General features: G+C 40.1%; 1 protein-coding gene across 1 annotated transcript in view; it reads right to left on the reverse strand.

Moving 5' to 3' along the window:
* LOC126328409 (GATA-binding factor A-like) overlaps positions 1-16,233 on the reverse strand; it is a 298,660-nt gene extending 282,427 nt beyond the window's left edge. Inside the window, exon 1 of the mRNA XM_049996032.1 lies at positions 16,033-16,233. Coding sequence (XP_049851989.1) covers positions 16,033-16,054 — 22 coding nt within the window. The 5' untranslated portion in view covers positions 16,055-16,233. The remainder of the gene's footprint in view (positions 1-16,032) is intronic.
* Between the last annotated feature and the right edge of the window lie 1,080 nt (positions 16,234-17,313).

Raw genomic sequence — 17,313 nt, forward strand, 5'->3', positions numbered from 1 at the left:
CTATCTGTGAGTGGAACGAGAGAAAGCTAACAGCTAGTAGGGGTACAGGTTACCCTCCGCTACGCATCGTACGATAGTTTGCGGACGATATACGTAGATGTAGAACTGGGATAAACAATCGAATAAACGATAATTAAATTATTTCTCTTTATCATTGTTTTCATGTTCTAGAGAGATTAAATTTGGAAATAATTAGGGTCTTTTTCACGACAAACAGGTAAGAGCAATTCAGTTCTAATATTTCCGAAATCGGATAGTGATAGCTACTTCCTGATGACATCTGTTAATATTCGTCAACTTTAAAGCTAAAGGCACTCTTGAGAGCATCAGCAAAATCCGTGACTCCATGTTTCCTTTCGAAAATATTCGTGGTGTTGACTGTGTATGAAATTGCTTATTAAGAAGATTATTTTATCCTTGTCACCAGTCTGGAGCACATGACGTTATCATGAGTCAACAGAACAGCTTACGCCAGTAACTTTGAGCACCGTGCTGCATGGTGTGCACGGAGTGTTCTGTAGAACGTAGATGTACCGCATATTCACTTTGCACTTCAGAGAAATAAGCAATTCAAGAGGGAGAGATCATCATAAAACGGACTTTGTTCTTCAGTTTCTGTCACTGATAGCACTGCGTTCGACAGTCATTTAGTTCAAATGGTTCAAATATCTCTGAGCACTATGGGACTTAACATCTGAGGTCATCAGTCCTCTAGAACTTAGAACTACTTAAACCTAACTAACCTAAGGACATCACACACATCCATGCCCGAGGCAGGATTCTAACCTGCGACCGTATCGGTCGCGTGGTTCCAGACTGAAGAACCCAGAACCGCTCGGTCACAGCGGCCGGCGAGCCTTAGGAAGCAGGTACATAAGTTTATATGAGAGTGCATACTACAATAAAATCCACAGAGCATATGAATGCAAATGGCAGAAAACTGTATTGATATCCATAGGTAAAGTGTTTCTGCATCTGCATTTATTATCCGCAAGGCACCCTACGGTGTATCGCCGAGGATACTTTGTGTTTCATGTCATTTCTTCCTGTTGTGCTCGCGAATGGTGCGCGGGAAGAATGACTCTTGGGAAGCCTCCAAGTGAGTTCGAATGTCATTGATCTTCCTTCATGGCGTTTTTGCGAGATGTACGCAGGTGGAAGCCGTATATTGGTTGACTATTCTAGGAATGTATACTCTGAAATTTTAATAGTAAATCACTCCGTGATGCAGAATGCTCTCTTGCAACGAGGAGCTGGGTTAGTATCTACGTGACGCTTTTATGATTACGAAAAGAATCTGTAAGAAAACCCGCTGCTCTTCTTTGGGTCGCCTATATTTCCTCTATGAATCGCATCCGGTACGGGTCCCAGACTGACGAGCACTACTCAAGTGTGAGTCGAACGAGAGTTTTGTAAAGTCCCTCTTTCGTGGACGGACTGCACTTCCTGATGAATCTCTCAGAGGCAAATCTCAGTCTGTCACCTGCCTTATCTGCAATTAGTTTTATGAAGTCTTTCCACTTTAAATCTCTCCGTAACCATACACCAAGATATTTAATGGGAACGATTGCTTCCAGTAATTGATCTGTAATCGTGTAATCATACAATAATGGGCCTTCCCGCATAATTACGCACAAAATGTTACATTCATTAATGGCGACAATCTTCTGCACTCCTAGCACCAAGGGTCGATCCTGCACCACGTCTTCCTGAATTTCGCTGGAAATTCTCTGTATATAGCAGCATGACCCGTTTGCAGCCTCTGGGACCTCCTGACGTTGTGTTACCAGACCACTTACATGTATATTGTGAACAGTCTTGGACTTATAACACTGCCTTAGCTTTCGCCCAAAGTCACAGTTAAGTCTGACGATTTCACTCCATTAAGAATGAGATACTATGTTTCATACATTTGATGTGAGATATTCTCGTAATTTTGAAACATAAACTGAGTTTTTTGAGCATATTTTTAACTTTTCTATTCATACAACAATAAAACAGTAGTAACACAATATCGACAGGACAAACGTTGACTGAGGTATTCCCATTAGAAATGTCCACAGTATTACCACATGAAATATTTACTGTCTGTGTCGAAATTCTCTGTATTCAGAATGTCCGTGGCGACGAAGTCGCAGTGCCTTACTATTGCGCCCCGTAGTCGATATTTTGGCATTTATCGGACATGGCGTTTATTTGCTGCGCAAGTGCTGTGAGGGAATATTAAGAAGTGTGTTTAGTTGAATCCATAAATGGAATACGCTCGACAGTACTATGTTATAAGGAAAGGAGACCAAACAACGAAAGTGTGACGGCTGACATATAAAATGATATAAAATGATCGTCATATACATTTGTAAAGGTGTTCGTCATGAAGCCCCGGGAGAGAAGTTTGGTTTAATAGCGAAATAACAAAAACTTAATCTATCATTAGTCTGCTCGCTTCCTATCACGACCTTTCAATCTGTTCAGGAGAAACTATTGTTCTGAGAGTATTTTGTAGACGTTTGTAAAAAATAACGCCTTTTGCTTAAAATACAGAAATTATTCAAATAGGTGACGTTTCCGTCCTGCTGCCCTTCCTCAGTAATATCGTATTTTTATTTGAGATTGGTGTGTCTAACGGTGCCGTAAGACCAGAGATGCCAACATTCCGAGTTTTCTAGTGACCACAAAATATCAATGGTCTTCTATAAAACAGAGCGAGGATGTATGGGAGACACTTCTTCGATCACAAAGCTTGCTGATTGTTGGTGGGCCATTTGAAACCGAAGACGGTCTTCTGGGTTACGTGTTTTCCTGCTGGCAGTCGCGGGAATGCGCCTTCGGTTCTGCATCTGCTTTATGTTTAGCCGGTTGTGGCAAAGTCCGGTGAGGTCACCGGCCAATGACCAGTCCCTGTACGCAGTACCAGGAGCGCCGGTAGGCCGGAGCCTCAGGAGCACGCAGCTGCCCCCGCTGTCGACAGTGTTACTCCGATTGCCTCTCTTACTTATGTGGGTTAATATGCTATCGGCAAGCTTCGAAATCCACAAACAGACTGCCAAAAATCCTCTCACTCTTTTGTACAAGACACCAGTGATATTTTCTCGCCAATAAAATGCCCGAAATTGACGTCGGAGACCTTTTGACACCGGTAAAGATGCAATTTGCAAAAATACCCACCTCTAACAAAAAAATTTTAACGCCCTGATGAAGGCTGCTGAAAACACGACCGAAACGCCGTTGACGTTACTGTTTTGAATAATTTATATAATGGTGCGACACTACAGCTACTAGGTCTACAACTTTGTTTTCTCGAAGTTCGGGGCTTTGTCGTGAAAAGCTTACAAAAAAATTATGATTCATAGTATTGCCCATCGTTGGCCATTACATTCTCCCATCTTTTGGAAAGCATACCAATCCCGTGGCGGAAGAACTGGGCGTGTTTTGTGGGGATCCATGAATCGCTGCAATTTTGCACTTGTTCATGTGGTCGGAAGTGCTGGTCAGCCAGACTGTATGCCACTGATCGATAAAGGTGGTAGTCAGAGAGGGCAACGTATGCAGAATACGGTGGGAGGGATAGGACTTCTCATTTCAACGTGTCCATGTATATTTTGACGAGTCGAGCACTGACCTGTTGCAAAATTACCTTTACGTGTCTATCGCTGTATTGTGGCCGTTTGTGTTCCAGTGCCGGGCTCGAACGCATTAATTACTTTCGATAATAATGTCCTGTGACTGTCTTCGTCTGTTTCAGTAGCTACGAGAACTTTCTGTCTTCCACGGCTATGCCGGTCTTCGACGTCAAAATCACCGTTCTTGAGGCGTTGAAAACATTGTCTGCACGTTCTTCCACTAGTAGTTCCCTCAGCACTGGTCTTACCCAGCATTTTAAGAGCCACCGCCGTAGATTTGTTCATGTTAAATCAGAAAATTAAAACTTCCCGCAAATGGCGAGAAATGTGTACGTAAGTCGACGTACTTAATCGAGAATAACCTTATGATGCAATCACAAATCGACCAACATTTTTATGGCATTATGTTTACAGATGCCTAAGCTTATTGTATTACACCTATGACCAACCACCCGAGCCCCTCTTGCCGCTACTGCCGTGTATTGCAAAACGGCGGAAACAAAGGTGTAGGGCAAATAGAAAGAGTTTAATACAATTGACAACGGCCGCGAAAGCCTACGTGTTAACATCAAGAGGTGCTACAATGAATTCTCTTACACTATGAAGCGCTAAATCACAGATATTTAAGTAAGAATTTCCTTATTAAGAAAAACTGTAAACACTATTCAGTATTATTTCTTAATGCCTAATAATTTTATAGCATTACGTATAATGATAAATTGCTTTTAATGTGTATTGCTAATAAGTAAATCATCTTCCTCTTCCTCCTTCTCTTCCTCCTCCTCATCATCATCATTGACATCAAGAATATTTGTTCCTCTTCAGTGAAGCAATCTCAGTGATTCCATTGTCTTCAATATGTCGAACGTGAACCTTCACGTTTATTCTGTATCTCCTCACAAAGTCTGTAAATGAGAGCATATTTATTTTCTGTCTAAGATAGATATTCTTATTATGATGAACGAGCGAGTATCCCGCTTCATTGCTGGGAAACTTCATTTCAAGTAATTCAGGTTCTCTTATTTGGTAAGAAGTTAGTTCTCCTTTCATACTAGTATAACAATAATGGAACATCTACAAACTTCCATAGTTTGAATAGGCTTTCCTTTCGAATATTATGATGGTTGTAAAATTCTCGTAATATGCGTAATGACCTCTTCTTTTTTTGTCACTGAGTGTTTGTAATAAAACAATAAGTTGCACCTTACTTGTGGCTTCATGCGATTATGTGACATCTTAAAAGAACGCCTAAGTGAAAAAATCTGCGAAAAGCAGTCGTAAATAAATCATTTCATTGTCTGTACGGTTTCAAACTTCTTTATTGATTTTTCTGAATGAAATTGCCTCTATTTAGCTAAGATTTTTTATTATTCTTTCATTCACACTATCGCGATTTCGGCTTTATAGCGGTTATCAGGTGGAAAGGTAAACCAGTTATTAAGTATACGATTTGTCTGAATGACATGTCGTCTTCCAATATTGTAACATATATGTGATTAGATACGCCAGTCTCCGTGTTATAAGATCTGCTGCAGCACTGTTTTGGTCATAATTAACACAGTGCGTTAAATGTGTCAGTTGTGCGTAGTCTCTGCTGCAATAACTATTTTCAGTTCGCACTCAGATCTTATAACGCGACAACTGGTGTGTATAGTACCATGTGTGTTGTAATATTGAGACTACAGTATGTGATTCAGACATGTCGGATATTTAACGAATGTTTCACCTTTGCACTTGATAATGCTTGTAAAGCCGAAATGGCGATAGTGTGAAATAAATGAAAAATAAAATACTTCGCCACATGACGGCAATTTTATTCAGAGAGTACATTATGACTGTGGCCCCGAACGAAGCAAAAATCTTTTTAAGCTTAATAATCTGCTTCATCTAGGATACTTAAACGCCACCTACGAACATTTCACAATCGCAACTCATGTATCGACTACAGGGAGATACACAGCACCACGAATCTGCTCCTATTATTTATGTGAAAAAATTTGCTGAGCGGTCCTTTCTTCCGACCGGGCCACAGATTCTGTTATAATCGTCAAATGCATCTCAGCTATTTTATCGCTACTTATTTCTTTATATTTTTATTTTGTGGTCAACGTGTCGTTCGAAGCCAAGACTGACTACGATTTATATTTCTATAGTTACACAGGACAAACAATAACAACACTTTTACGCCCAAGCTCGAGATCATGGAGGGCGGCCAAGGAATGTTCGGAACATAGCGCATAATTTAAGAAAATTTAGCATAAATATGGTCCCGATAAAAGTAAACATCTTGAGCACGGAAGGATGGGAGCCCTTGTTTATCAACTGACATAGGCTAGTTGACGACACTCCATACATCGTAAATGACAACAGAAAGTTAAAAAAGGACCTGACGGTGTAAGTAATCTGTGGTTGAGCTTATGTTATGGCACTTTAGTGTTCACATGACCTCATTCCACGTGATCTCATGAATAGATGAAGTATAATAGTTTCAACAGTTGTGTCCATTACTGCGATGGACTTTATTCGTAATGCTCTACTTTTGAAAGTTGAGAATCCGAGTTGACGTCCTGGTCCGACAGAAAGTTTAATCTTGCTCGGTGTAGCGTATACTACCATAATGCGTGAAAATATGTCGTTCCATCATATAAGTTCGTCGGTAAAAAAATGGGCAAATCACGCTGAAAGCGTACCAATAACTTACAACTACTAGTGTCTACTTTTTTTAAACTAGAGCAAGAGAAAAAGTCACAGATCTCAAATGTTTGAAATAAATTATTCATATTTTCGTGTAGTAAAAACTTAACACAATATTCTTCATGTGTGAAACAAATAGAATTACTTACAGCATAAAAATCCTGTTGACCTCCAAGAATTAGATCCTTTGCAAGTCTCCCTCAAATGGAGACAGGAAAGTAAGTACTGTTCGTAAGTTTTTGTATAAAACTACCAAATTAATTTTTTCAGTAATGTTGAATGCGCAGTCAGGTGCAGGCAACAACGAAAAATTATTTAAAAAATAAAGACACCAAATACAAGTCCTCAGTTCTTAAGTATTGCTTGTCAGACTGGATTTTTCACACGGATAAATGTGTATGGAAGATAAACATTATGAGATTTCAGTAATCAGCTCTTAACAACAAAATTCTCAACTATCTCCTTAGTGGACGATTTAAATAATCTAGACCAAATTGCTTAATCAGTTAGTTTAAAGTGACACATAATCAAAGATCAAACTGCAAAACTACTAAAACATAAAACTCTCCAGGATCGATTCAACAACATTTCACATACAAATTAAAATACCAACACAGTAACCGAGCTGTGAAAGGAGAATCACATTACGTGTCTGAAGATTTTTGGATGATTGATGAAGCAGAATAAAAAAAATATAGAAAAAAGTTAATGATTACAGAGTGAAAACAGATTTCCTTATAAAAGAAATAGCTCTAAATCTACCAATTTTTACAAGAAAGCATATATAGGGCAGGGTTGCGTACTACCTAAAGCTTCACGAAAAAACTAAGAGATGGTCATGAAACCTGATTGAGAAAATACGTTTTTCCAATAACATTCAGTGATGAACAGAAAACTATATTGTATATACATTCAAGTAAAGATCTGTACCTAAATCTAGTGTACAAATCTGCAGAGCCTTAAAATAAAGCAGCAGGTCAATAACATAAAAAGGAAAGCGGCTAAAGACTCTTACTAAGTGTAATGAATAGACATAAGGAATTAAGGCTGAGGATAGCTGAACACATAAATTTGCAGCGAGTAGCAAATTTCAAAAGCAATAAGTGGATAGATTCTCTGTTAAACTAGGTGAGCTGATGGACAAGTTCTAATCTGTGATCATCTAAGAGCCAATGAAAACATTTTTGCAACAAATGACATTTCAATTTTTCGTGCGATACCCACTCCAAAAATTTAAATGACCACTATGAAAAGGGTGGAGAAATATTAATTAATCAACGAACCTATAAGACATCAAGTGTTGCAACATTGTTAAGTAAAGTATCGCAGTTTTGTTTCGCGTAAGAAATGTTCCAAAACAACCTTCAGAAAATAATATGATTTCGTAAACGTTTACGTGTCCTATACTACCTGACCTTCCCTTACCTTCATGAAATGCCGTCTAAAATGTTATGATCGTGCGTATAAAACGGATGGAAACCGGAACAGTGAGAAAATCTAAATCTTGCATTATTAATGAAAAGAATTTAAGATTAAGACGAAATTAGCATACAAGGAAAAATCATGTACGATAGACCAGAATTTGGAGCCTCAAGCCAGAAACATAAATTTGCCAGAATCACCTTAGAAAATACAGAATTGAATGAAGAAGAAAGAGAAATGATGAGATAATGGGAGAAAAATAGATGTGTGTTTGATAAGTTCAAGCGCATTCTTCAGTTGATAATGACGGAGAAAATATTTTAATTTTAACCTTAGAGTGTGTTGACGGGTAATTATTGTACTGAGTTTATTAGTCTTCTATAGCTAAGCTGTTTAAAGCAGCCTGATTATATTTCATTCCGGTTGAAATTATCCGAAATCAATATCATTCTTCAAGTTCTCTTGAAGAATCTTTACAGTATTTAGCGATCGTACTTCTGGTAATACCCATGAAAACTTGTAAGCGAATGAATAAAACTATTATCAGAACGTAACCAACAAAGGGAGCAAATATGGCAGGACGTGGTTCCTAATCACCAGACTGTGTGTCAATGTCCTGGAAGTCGTGCTGAGGCACTTCCCTGTGTCTTATTTTCTAACGCTACTCAGCGATGGCGTCAAGCCTGACGGCTGTCTTATGATTACGAGGTGATCAGACTAGACGGGTATTCTGATTTCATAACCTCACTTCTCCGTCTCCACCACACTGTACTCCAACATGTCATTATTCGCCACGTACTCTGAACAGCTATATTTTACTTAGGCACTTCATACATATGTCTCCTTCAAGAACATGCATTATTTTCCTGTTACTTGCGCACTTCCAGTATCTACCCGATATTCTCATAACAATTATGTGCTTCACATATCGTATATCTATTTTCTAAAAGAGGGACCGTAGTATGTTTATTTGCATAAAGAGGAGATATATGTGGTTAACGAAACGTTCTCACCACGTCTCAGGGCTGCGCGGAAAAAGCCGAGCGGTCTGAAGGCGCTGTTCTCATGGATTGTACGTCTGGTCTCGGTGGAGGTTCGAGTCCTCCCTCGGGCATGGATGTGTGTGTTTGTCCTCAGGATAATTTAGGTTAAGTAGTGTGTAAGCTTAGGGACTGATGACCTTAGCAGTTAAGTTCCATAAGATTTCACACACATTTGAACATTTACGTCTCAGGAGGATTTAGGGAAACCAAGGAAAATATGAGTTTAGTATCCAGAAAAGCAGACTGGACGGAACGTTCTTTCTGGAAGAACCGCTCTGCCTTGTTACTCAGTTTTCAGGAAATACTGCAACCGACAGTTGAGGAAGGAATTAAGAAACAAAGAACAGGAAGACCTAAGGAATAGTACTGGTTTCGATAGTAGCCAGACAGTTTGATAAACGCCGTGTTTGCAATGAGGAATAAAATTTTCATCTTGTGCTATAGTGATGCAACTTGTGCATTTTCAAAACGTGTTTAATTACTAATAACGGTTTACGCTTGACTACAATGGAGTAATGATTAAATGTAGCAAAAACAGAATATGGGTCCTACCTCAAAAGCTTTAAAGACTGGGCGTCGAAATGGAAACACAGTAATCTGTTGTCAGTAATCACGTGCGTTGTAAAACTGCAGAAGTTGTATCACTATGCAGCAGAAGTTGTATCACTATGCATAACAGTAGGTAGCCTCTTCATTATTTAAACTGAGTAGACGTGTTCTCTTGTTTAGTAATTATCAGACTCGTAATGGTGACACTACCGTGTAATTTCCTCAGTGAGAATTTCTAATTTTTACGTCATATTCTGACGACAATGAAAATGTGCATATGAATCGCCCACGTGGAGTATGCAGATGATACGAGCCAATTTACATAGGAAGTAAATAGTAGAGAAACTATCAGACCTCAGGAATTTTGCAGCTGAGTTGCATCGAGCAATGCAAATCAAAATGTCACTCTCATTAACGTCATAATTTTTTAATCTTCAGTTAAAATCAGTATTTACAGTATGTTTCGCCAAGTGCATCTCTATCGTATTACGAGTCACAGAGTACATTACTGCTATAAGAGAACCCCTTAACTGAAAGGGGGTGAAAGTTAATAGAGAACAAGTTGACATTTAGTGCCTTTAGAGGTCGCCTCTGTGTTCATGTCATCGTCAACTGCAAATTTAAATACGTAATTTTAATTTTAACTGGTATACAGTTAATTTTAACTGGTATACAGTTATAATTTTTTTGTAACAAGTAAAAGCTAAAATATTTTCTAGGAACAGAAAAAATATACCTAACCGTTTAGGGGTAAAACAATGAGTCGAAAAAGACGACACATCGGTAATACTGCAATCTTAGTCGTACTTCAAAATCCTATCTATGTGGAACGTCGGATACTAGATAAAATAATCGCACAGTAACATTTATTAACAACGTGCTTACACAGCAGATGATATTGCATAGTATAGAGTTCCATATGTAGCCCATTATGCTTTTGTATTAGTGCTGTACTCTCACTTGTAATATGGGACGGATGCAGTTGGCGATGCATATTGTAAATACTGGTTTTAACTTTGACATGACAATGCATCCAGGTGATGAAGATTGGGTTACATTTGTAGCTGTAATTCGGCACTTGTATTAACGTTTACCGAGGTATGTGTGTAATAAGATTTCACTCTACGTATTATATTTGTGCCAGTGTGCGCCACTTTTCATAATTTAGTATGCATTACACTTTATGTATACTATTCTCAGATCAGATGGTGGTAACTCAATTTTATCGAAACCGGTTAACGTAATAAAGGTTTTACAAATGCGATCTTGTTTCGAAGGTATCTTTCTTCAAGATGAGTATTTATGGACCGCCCTTGATTACTCAGTATAAGCAACTTAAATAACTGCAGATGTTTTTGAGTTTGTTGTCGCAAGGAAAATAAAAATATACTGCACTGTCATCGTCCATTATGGAATGGGACACTGTAGAAAAAGAAACGATGCAAAGGAATAAAATTTCCAGCCCAAATGGAAACACGCGTTAAACGAAAACATACGAAACTGTTCTGTCATACGATGAGGTTTTGAAAGTTGTATGGTAAAATAAGGTATTTGCGAAACTGGAACCAGCCACTAAATAAATATGATGGTGACATTATTTATTTGTAGAACTACATTGTCTTCGCATTCTTTTTGTATGATGATAGCTATCTGAAGAAATGTTTGAGTTCGAAGTCTGCGCTGACAAAGAACAATAAATTATTTGTATCACAAATATCGTACGGCATCTAATTACCAGGGCAGTACTATGATTTTAGAACCCTTCGTAACTGTCCTTAGGGCACCTCCCCAATTTTTTATTTGAAGCTGGTTTTTTGGATGTCAGAAAATTTTGATGCCAAAATTGAACTACGACTTCTTTTAAAGATACTTCGTGTAAAGTTCGCAATTTGTGTAAATTCGATGTTTTACGTGATTATAATTTCTTTCTAGTTATTTTAAATGCGAACTCTTCTGTAATCCACATGTAGTTTAATGAGAGACCTGACTCTGACTCTACTGCGATCATAGTTAGCCCAGAAATCCGCACTTTCTCGACTCCTCAAACAATTCTTAACTCTCGCAAGAACGCCGAATGATAGCCCTATCGTGGCAACAGTAACAGGCAAAGTGTAGAAAGTTGTTAGGGCCACCACTGTACCGTATTTGGAAATATGTTATTAAAATTGCCTTTATGAAGAGCATGAATAGCTGCAGAGGGGGGAAATGGCTCAAACCCAAAATTAGCTGCACAAACCTTTTTTTAACTGCAAAATTTCTTGTTCCAACTCCTGCTAATTAAAGTCTGCCGTGTTTCTATGCTCTCTGATAGTGTAGAATGCTGTAGGCTTGAGGAGTTCCATAAGAATATATAATAATAATATTTTTTACTCTACAGTGTCTGATGTACTGGCATTCCTTACATGCAAAACTGTACTATTTTGCATTAATTTAACAACTCGTTCTTTATGCATATTTTTTAGAACAACGCTGCACGTTGAGTAGAGCGTCCAACGCTCTGGGCTGTTCAAAATCGGCAGATTTAAAAACTTGCGTCTGGTTTCTATTTAGTTAGCCACTCGAGACGGGACATATGTCTCTTTCTTTCTCCTCTCCATCATAGCTTCGAATTTTACCATTCTATTTCTCTTCCTCTAACCTCTTCTATAGCTCTTTCACCCCATTCTGTCGTCTTATGTCTCTGCTCGATGTGAATAACTCACAAACTGCAAGAACATAATAAGAAAATTCCCAACTAGCAATAGGAGTGACATTCATAAAAGAAAAATATGTTTACTTTCATATACATAGTCATTATTATTATTATTATTTTTATTATTATTCTTGATTGTTATAATTATTTTTTGGTTATTTTAATTATCCTTGTATTACTGTTATAATCTCTGTTTTTTTTTCTTTAACATCAATACTGTATAACGTGGTATGTCCATAATGTTCTGTACAAACTGAAATTCGTTCTATATGAGTATGCCTGGTTAGGTGTAAGAGAGGGCCTGAAGGCCCTAATCTTGCCAGGTAAAATAAATGCATAAATAAATAAATAATAATTATGCCATTGTTACAATTCCTCTGAGTGCATTTTAGTACAATTACTTAGTGTTTTCCTTACCATAAAGTTGTCGCTGACTGAGCGATTGATTTCGGATACGAACAATAACGAAACAGATTATGTGTTTACAAACTTCAGTACGACGTACGGACAAACTGCTGCGTCACGAACGAAGCACATTTCCGAACACCGTCGCTGTTACGTGAAACCGACAGGGATTACTGGCAGATGCGATGAAAGGGGAAAGAAATATGTGTTGGCGATTTCGGCCACAAGGCCGAGAAACACGTTGTGTGTCAAAGGCGAAGAACGTGCGACACAGTTTAACACGAAAGAAACCGGCGAAGAAACAGCGTCGAATTGTCGGCCTCACAGTCGAACATATACATTTGGTGCAATGATCCGCTATAGCGAAGGTCATTGAGCGAACAAAGAAACCGGTTCCCCATCGGATCGGCGTGTACCCATGACGTGTCGCCGGTACGTGTTGCCCCGGCTGTGGCTGCGCCCACGGCTGCCGGCCGGAGGCAGGCGGTGCCTCGCCTGTTATACAGTCCTCTCCTCTCCACTCCAGCCCGCCACGCCACACCCACTGAGCGGTACTCTCCAGGTCGTGATGTGTCTGCCGCCGCATTCCGTGGCCTTACCTCCTCTCCCACTCAGGCTGAAAATTCGTATTTTGCACTGGTTTATAAAAATAAGAGCCGGTGGATAGCACAGTCCATCTTTCGGGCGTGCATCCTGGACAGTCACTCCGATATTTTAGCTGTTAAGCGTACAGCAATTTTCACGGTGAGTCTATGGTCCAGTTCTGAGTGTCAAGGCGCTGCTATTTCTACGCTGAAATGTTAAAATCTCGTGATTTCGATATTTTTGTAAAAAGAAGAAAAACCTCGAAGAACGTAATAATGTTGTTCTCAAATCGCTCCACGGTCAACAGCCGACAAGACGATGGAACAAAATGAGAATGAATTCCTACAACATAAACACGAAGTTATTGTGTAAAAACTGCTCCAGGAACTAACTTCAACTGTGCGTCATATCTAATACAGTTTGAAATTACCGTCGGAAGCTGTTTATCCGTATTTTCGTATGAACGACAGTGAGAGCTCTGTGTTGAACGGCGAGGGAGAAAGACATTTGTACATTTCTTTATCGTCCGACACAGTCACGAAATAATCACAAAAATGACTAGTTTAGGTTCCTCACAACAAGCATCTTAATAGTTAAACACATTATTGAGATTCCTGTTTCTGGAGAACTGTGCATAAAAGTGGTTAACCCGAAGTCCATTTTTGCTATAAGGATCCGTGGTTTCCGGTGATGTGTTACAGAGTAATAATGCATTTTGTATCCGGTTTGTTACTCCGGATTACCTTCGTTTATTTGAAAACATATTCACAGCAATGAAAACGTTGAATTCTGCAATCACAGAAGCGCACAACACAAAACACAGGGTAATATAAGAACCTGTTAGAAGTAAAATTATTGTGATGTGGTGGCTGCCGCGGCGGAACACATCCAAGCATAACGGTGTTGTGCTACTCTTTTAATTCGGCGATCCCATACACGAGGTGCTTCTCGGCAAACTCTTCGTCAGTAAACAAATGTATCCATATTACTGCTGACGTGTTACACTGCCAACAAACCAAATGCGAGGTACAATCGAGCGGTATTCACTGTGCGAGAGTAAAGTGGGCACTAATGTTGCCAACATCAGGTACTGTGATTGAATGGAGCAAATTTGTTTCCAAACGGGACATACAGCGCAAACCATAGACATTTAGAGTGTTCTGCTGACATTTTCAGTGCAGTATAGACACGAAGGTAAATGGGGAGAAGAGAATCAGACAAAACGCAATGACTCTGTAACGAGCCACCTGAGGCCAAGGGTCCCTAACGCCAAAATATCCAGAAAATATTCTTGAACGACCGAAATTATCTCGGTGAACTTCGTGTTGACCCAATATTATGCAGTGCGACATCAAAACTATTGTTTTACTGTTGACGTTACCTAACACAACACGTGTGTTGTTTTCTACATGTAATACACACGCAGTGGTGTGTTTTTATTATTATGACAATGGTTACTGTGAGCAAAGGAAATCGGTAATGTTTTGTGATTGTATCGGACGAAAAGGAATGTACAAACAACACTTATTCATTCTGTACGTCTCAACGTAGTATTGTATTTGAAAAAAAAAAAAAACTGCTCCTTTGACTGATCTGTTTTTAAGTACTAAATAATGATTCAATTGTTCGTCTTAATTCAGCTGTTTAAGAATGCAATACAGAAAATAGTTGCAACGGCAGAAACTATTGATATTTTGTGTGCCCTATAAGATCCCTGCAGAGGCAAAGCAATACGAATATATGTATGAAGCAACAAACCCTCTTTAGCACATTTAAATGACTAATTTTGCATCTTATACAAATTCGCAGGTTCCAAAATTACGTTTTTTTGGTCAGTCCGAAAATTGGTTCGTTATAGCTCTTTACACTAATTTGTACTGTGCAGAACTCTTTATCTCTGCATAAGTACTGCAAACATGTGCAATGTATTTACGAGTATCTTGTGCGACATGAACAAACTAATTTCATTTCCTTGCAAGATAATAATATATAAATAAATGAACATGGGTGGCATATACCACTATTTACTTTTATTTATCACTCACAATAGCGTCTTTTATTAATACTGCCCTTACCCGATGTGAGCAGTTCTGTCAGTATCAGATGACCATGTTTCCATGATCGATATCCCGTAATCAACTCAGACACGTTGTCCCACACGTAAAACAAAATATAGCCGAACAATTGCTTGTCGTGGTGTGACTGTGGTGGGATGAAGCCATCTGATGATGCCGGTAGCAGACAAATGTGTAAGTGTTGATTAAAGAACATGACCCTGATAATAAATAAAACACATTTAGTAAATATCGATCTTTGAAACTGTAGCTGTCCCAAGACAAATGTAAATAATATATACATTATATAAATGTATACGAATTTTGTTAATTGCACATTTCCTAATGGTGTTTCTCCTTCACTATAGCAAAAATCATCTGTGGTGATATCGTCTTAAATGCCTGTAGCTAGAGAAACAAGCATAAGTCGTAAATAACAATTACAGGTAGCATGTGCATCTCATGTACCCCCAGGTGATTAGTCCTTTGTTATGAATGTGTATTCCACGGCACCAAACGCTTCAGAACCAACGAGGCGGTATGTTACGTGGTGTCGAAATTTGCCCCAAGTGGCTTCCATGTAGGCCTACCAACAAACGTATGGTATTTTCACGCGCTGGGTTCATAATGCTTCGCGCCTTTCTAGTTAAACAGGTGACGGAAGTAAATAATATTCTCATCCCCACTAAAACACTAATTTGTGGAAGGTTTCCTCTTGATTTTTAGTTCCCACCGATATAACTGCTGAGTGCTACTCTTGGAAGGGTAGAGACTAAACGCGGCAGGTGTTTACGTAAACAAATTACAGACAAATGGGTTATCGCCTTCTGACACACAAAATCGTGTCATTTTTACGCTAGAGACTTCGTGAGAAGGAGAGGACGCATCTTCAAGGCCCTTGTGCTTGCTTCTGCTGTTGCTCGTTAATGAGGTTACGCAACGGACGGGTAGTCAGCGCGAGGACTTACCGTTGTATCCGGCGTATATCATATAGGGCTGTGGATGAGGCGGCAGCTGGAAGACTGGCGAGGAGTCTGGGAGACGCCTCGGTGAAGGGCTGGCTGCTGCAGACGTCAGCGGCACAGGCGAGCGTGGACGCGGCGAGCAGCTGGTGAGGTGGCGAGTTGTCGGTGGCAGAGCGCGCGCCTGCGTCCGACGGGAACCGTGGCGACACTGGCTGCGGCGCCGGCGCGCCCGTCTGCCCGCCGGAGGGTGGGGGCGGGGGCGGGGGCGGAAGGCCGAGGAGGCAAGGGGGCGGGGGCAGCTGCTCGCATTCTCCGGCTCCGGGCTGCGGCGCGACAAATGAAGACGGCCTACCTGCCGCTGACGCCTGCCCTCTGCTCTCTGTCACACTACCTGACACAGACGAGTAGAAGGACACTACCGTCAAACCGACACCAATACGAGACACCAACCTCTCAACACTCCTCTAATGACGTAAGTTGTGTTTCGTGCGTTTCAGTCGGAAGATTGGTTTGATACAGATCTCCGCAGAATCCTGTCCTGTGCAAAATGGTTCAAATGGCTCTGAGCACTATGGGACTTAACTTCTGAGGTCATCAGTCCATTAGAGCTTAGAACTACTTAAACCTAACTAACCTAAGGACATCACACACATCCATGCCCTAGGCAGGATTCGAACCTGCGACCGTAGCGGTCGTGCGGTTCCACACTGTAGCGCCTAGAACCGCTCGGCCACCGCGGCCGGCTTCGAGTCCTCCCTCGGGCTTGGGCGTGTGTGTTAGTCCTTACGATAATTTAGGTTAAGTAGTGTGTAAGCTTACGGACTGATGACCTTAGCAGTTGAGCCCCATAAAATTTCATACACATTTTTTTAAAACCTGCTTACAGTAGTCAAGCAGTCACCTCCGTCTACAGTATTTAGTTAATTACATAGTTACACATTACACAGATGATCTGAACGATTCATTTTCCGAAATAGTGTGGAACGAGTCAGTACCGGATATGTGTACATGCACACTGTAGCCGGCCGTGGTGGTCTCGCGGTTCTAGGCGCGCAGTCCGGAGCTGTGCGACTGCTACGGTCGCAGGTTCGAATCCTGCCTCGGGCATGGATGTATGTGATGTCCTTAGGTTAGTTAGGTTTAATTAGTAGTAAGTTCTAGGGGACTGATGACCACAGCTGTTAAGTCCCATAGTGCTCAGACCCATTTTTTTGCACACTATATTCCTACGTGACGCTATTCGCCACCCACTCTGAGCAGTTGCATTTTACCTAGACACTTCAT

The sequence above is a fragment of the Schistocerca gregaria genome, chromosome 2 (assembly GCF_023897955.1).
Source record: "Schistocerca gregaria isolate iqSchGreg1 chromosome 2, iqSchGreg1.2, whole genome shotgun sequence".
In the NCBI taxonomy this organism is placed as follows: domain Eukaryota; kingdom Metazoa; phylum Arthropoda; class Insecta; order Orthoptera; family Acrididae; genus Schistocerca; species Schistocerca gregaria.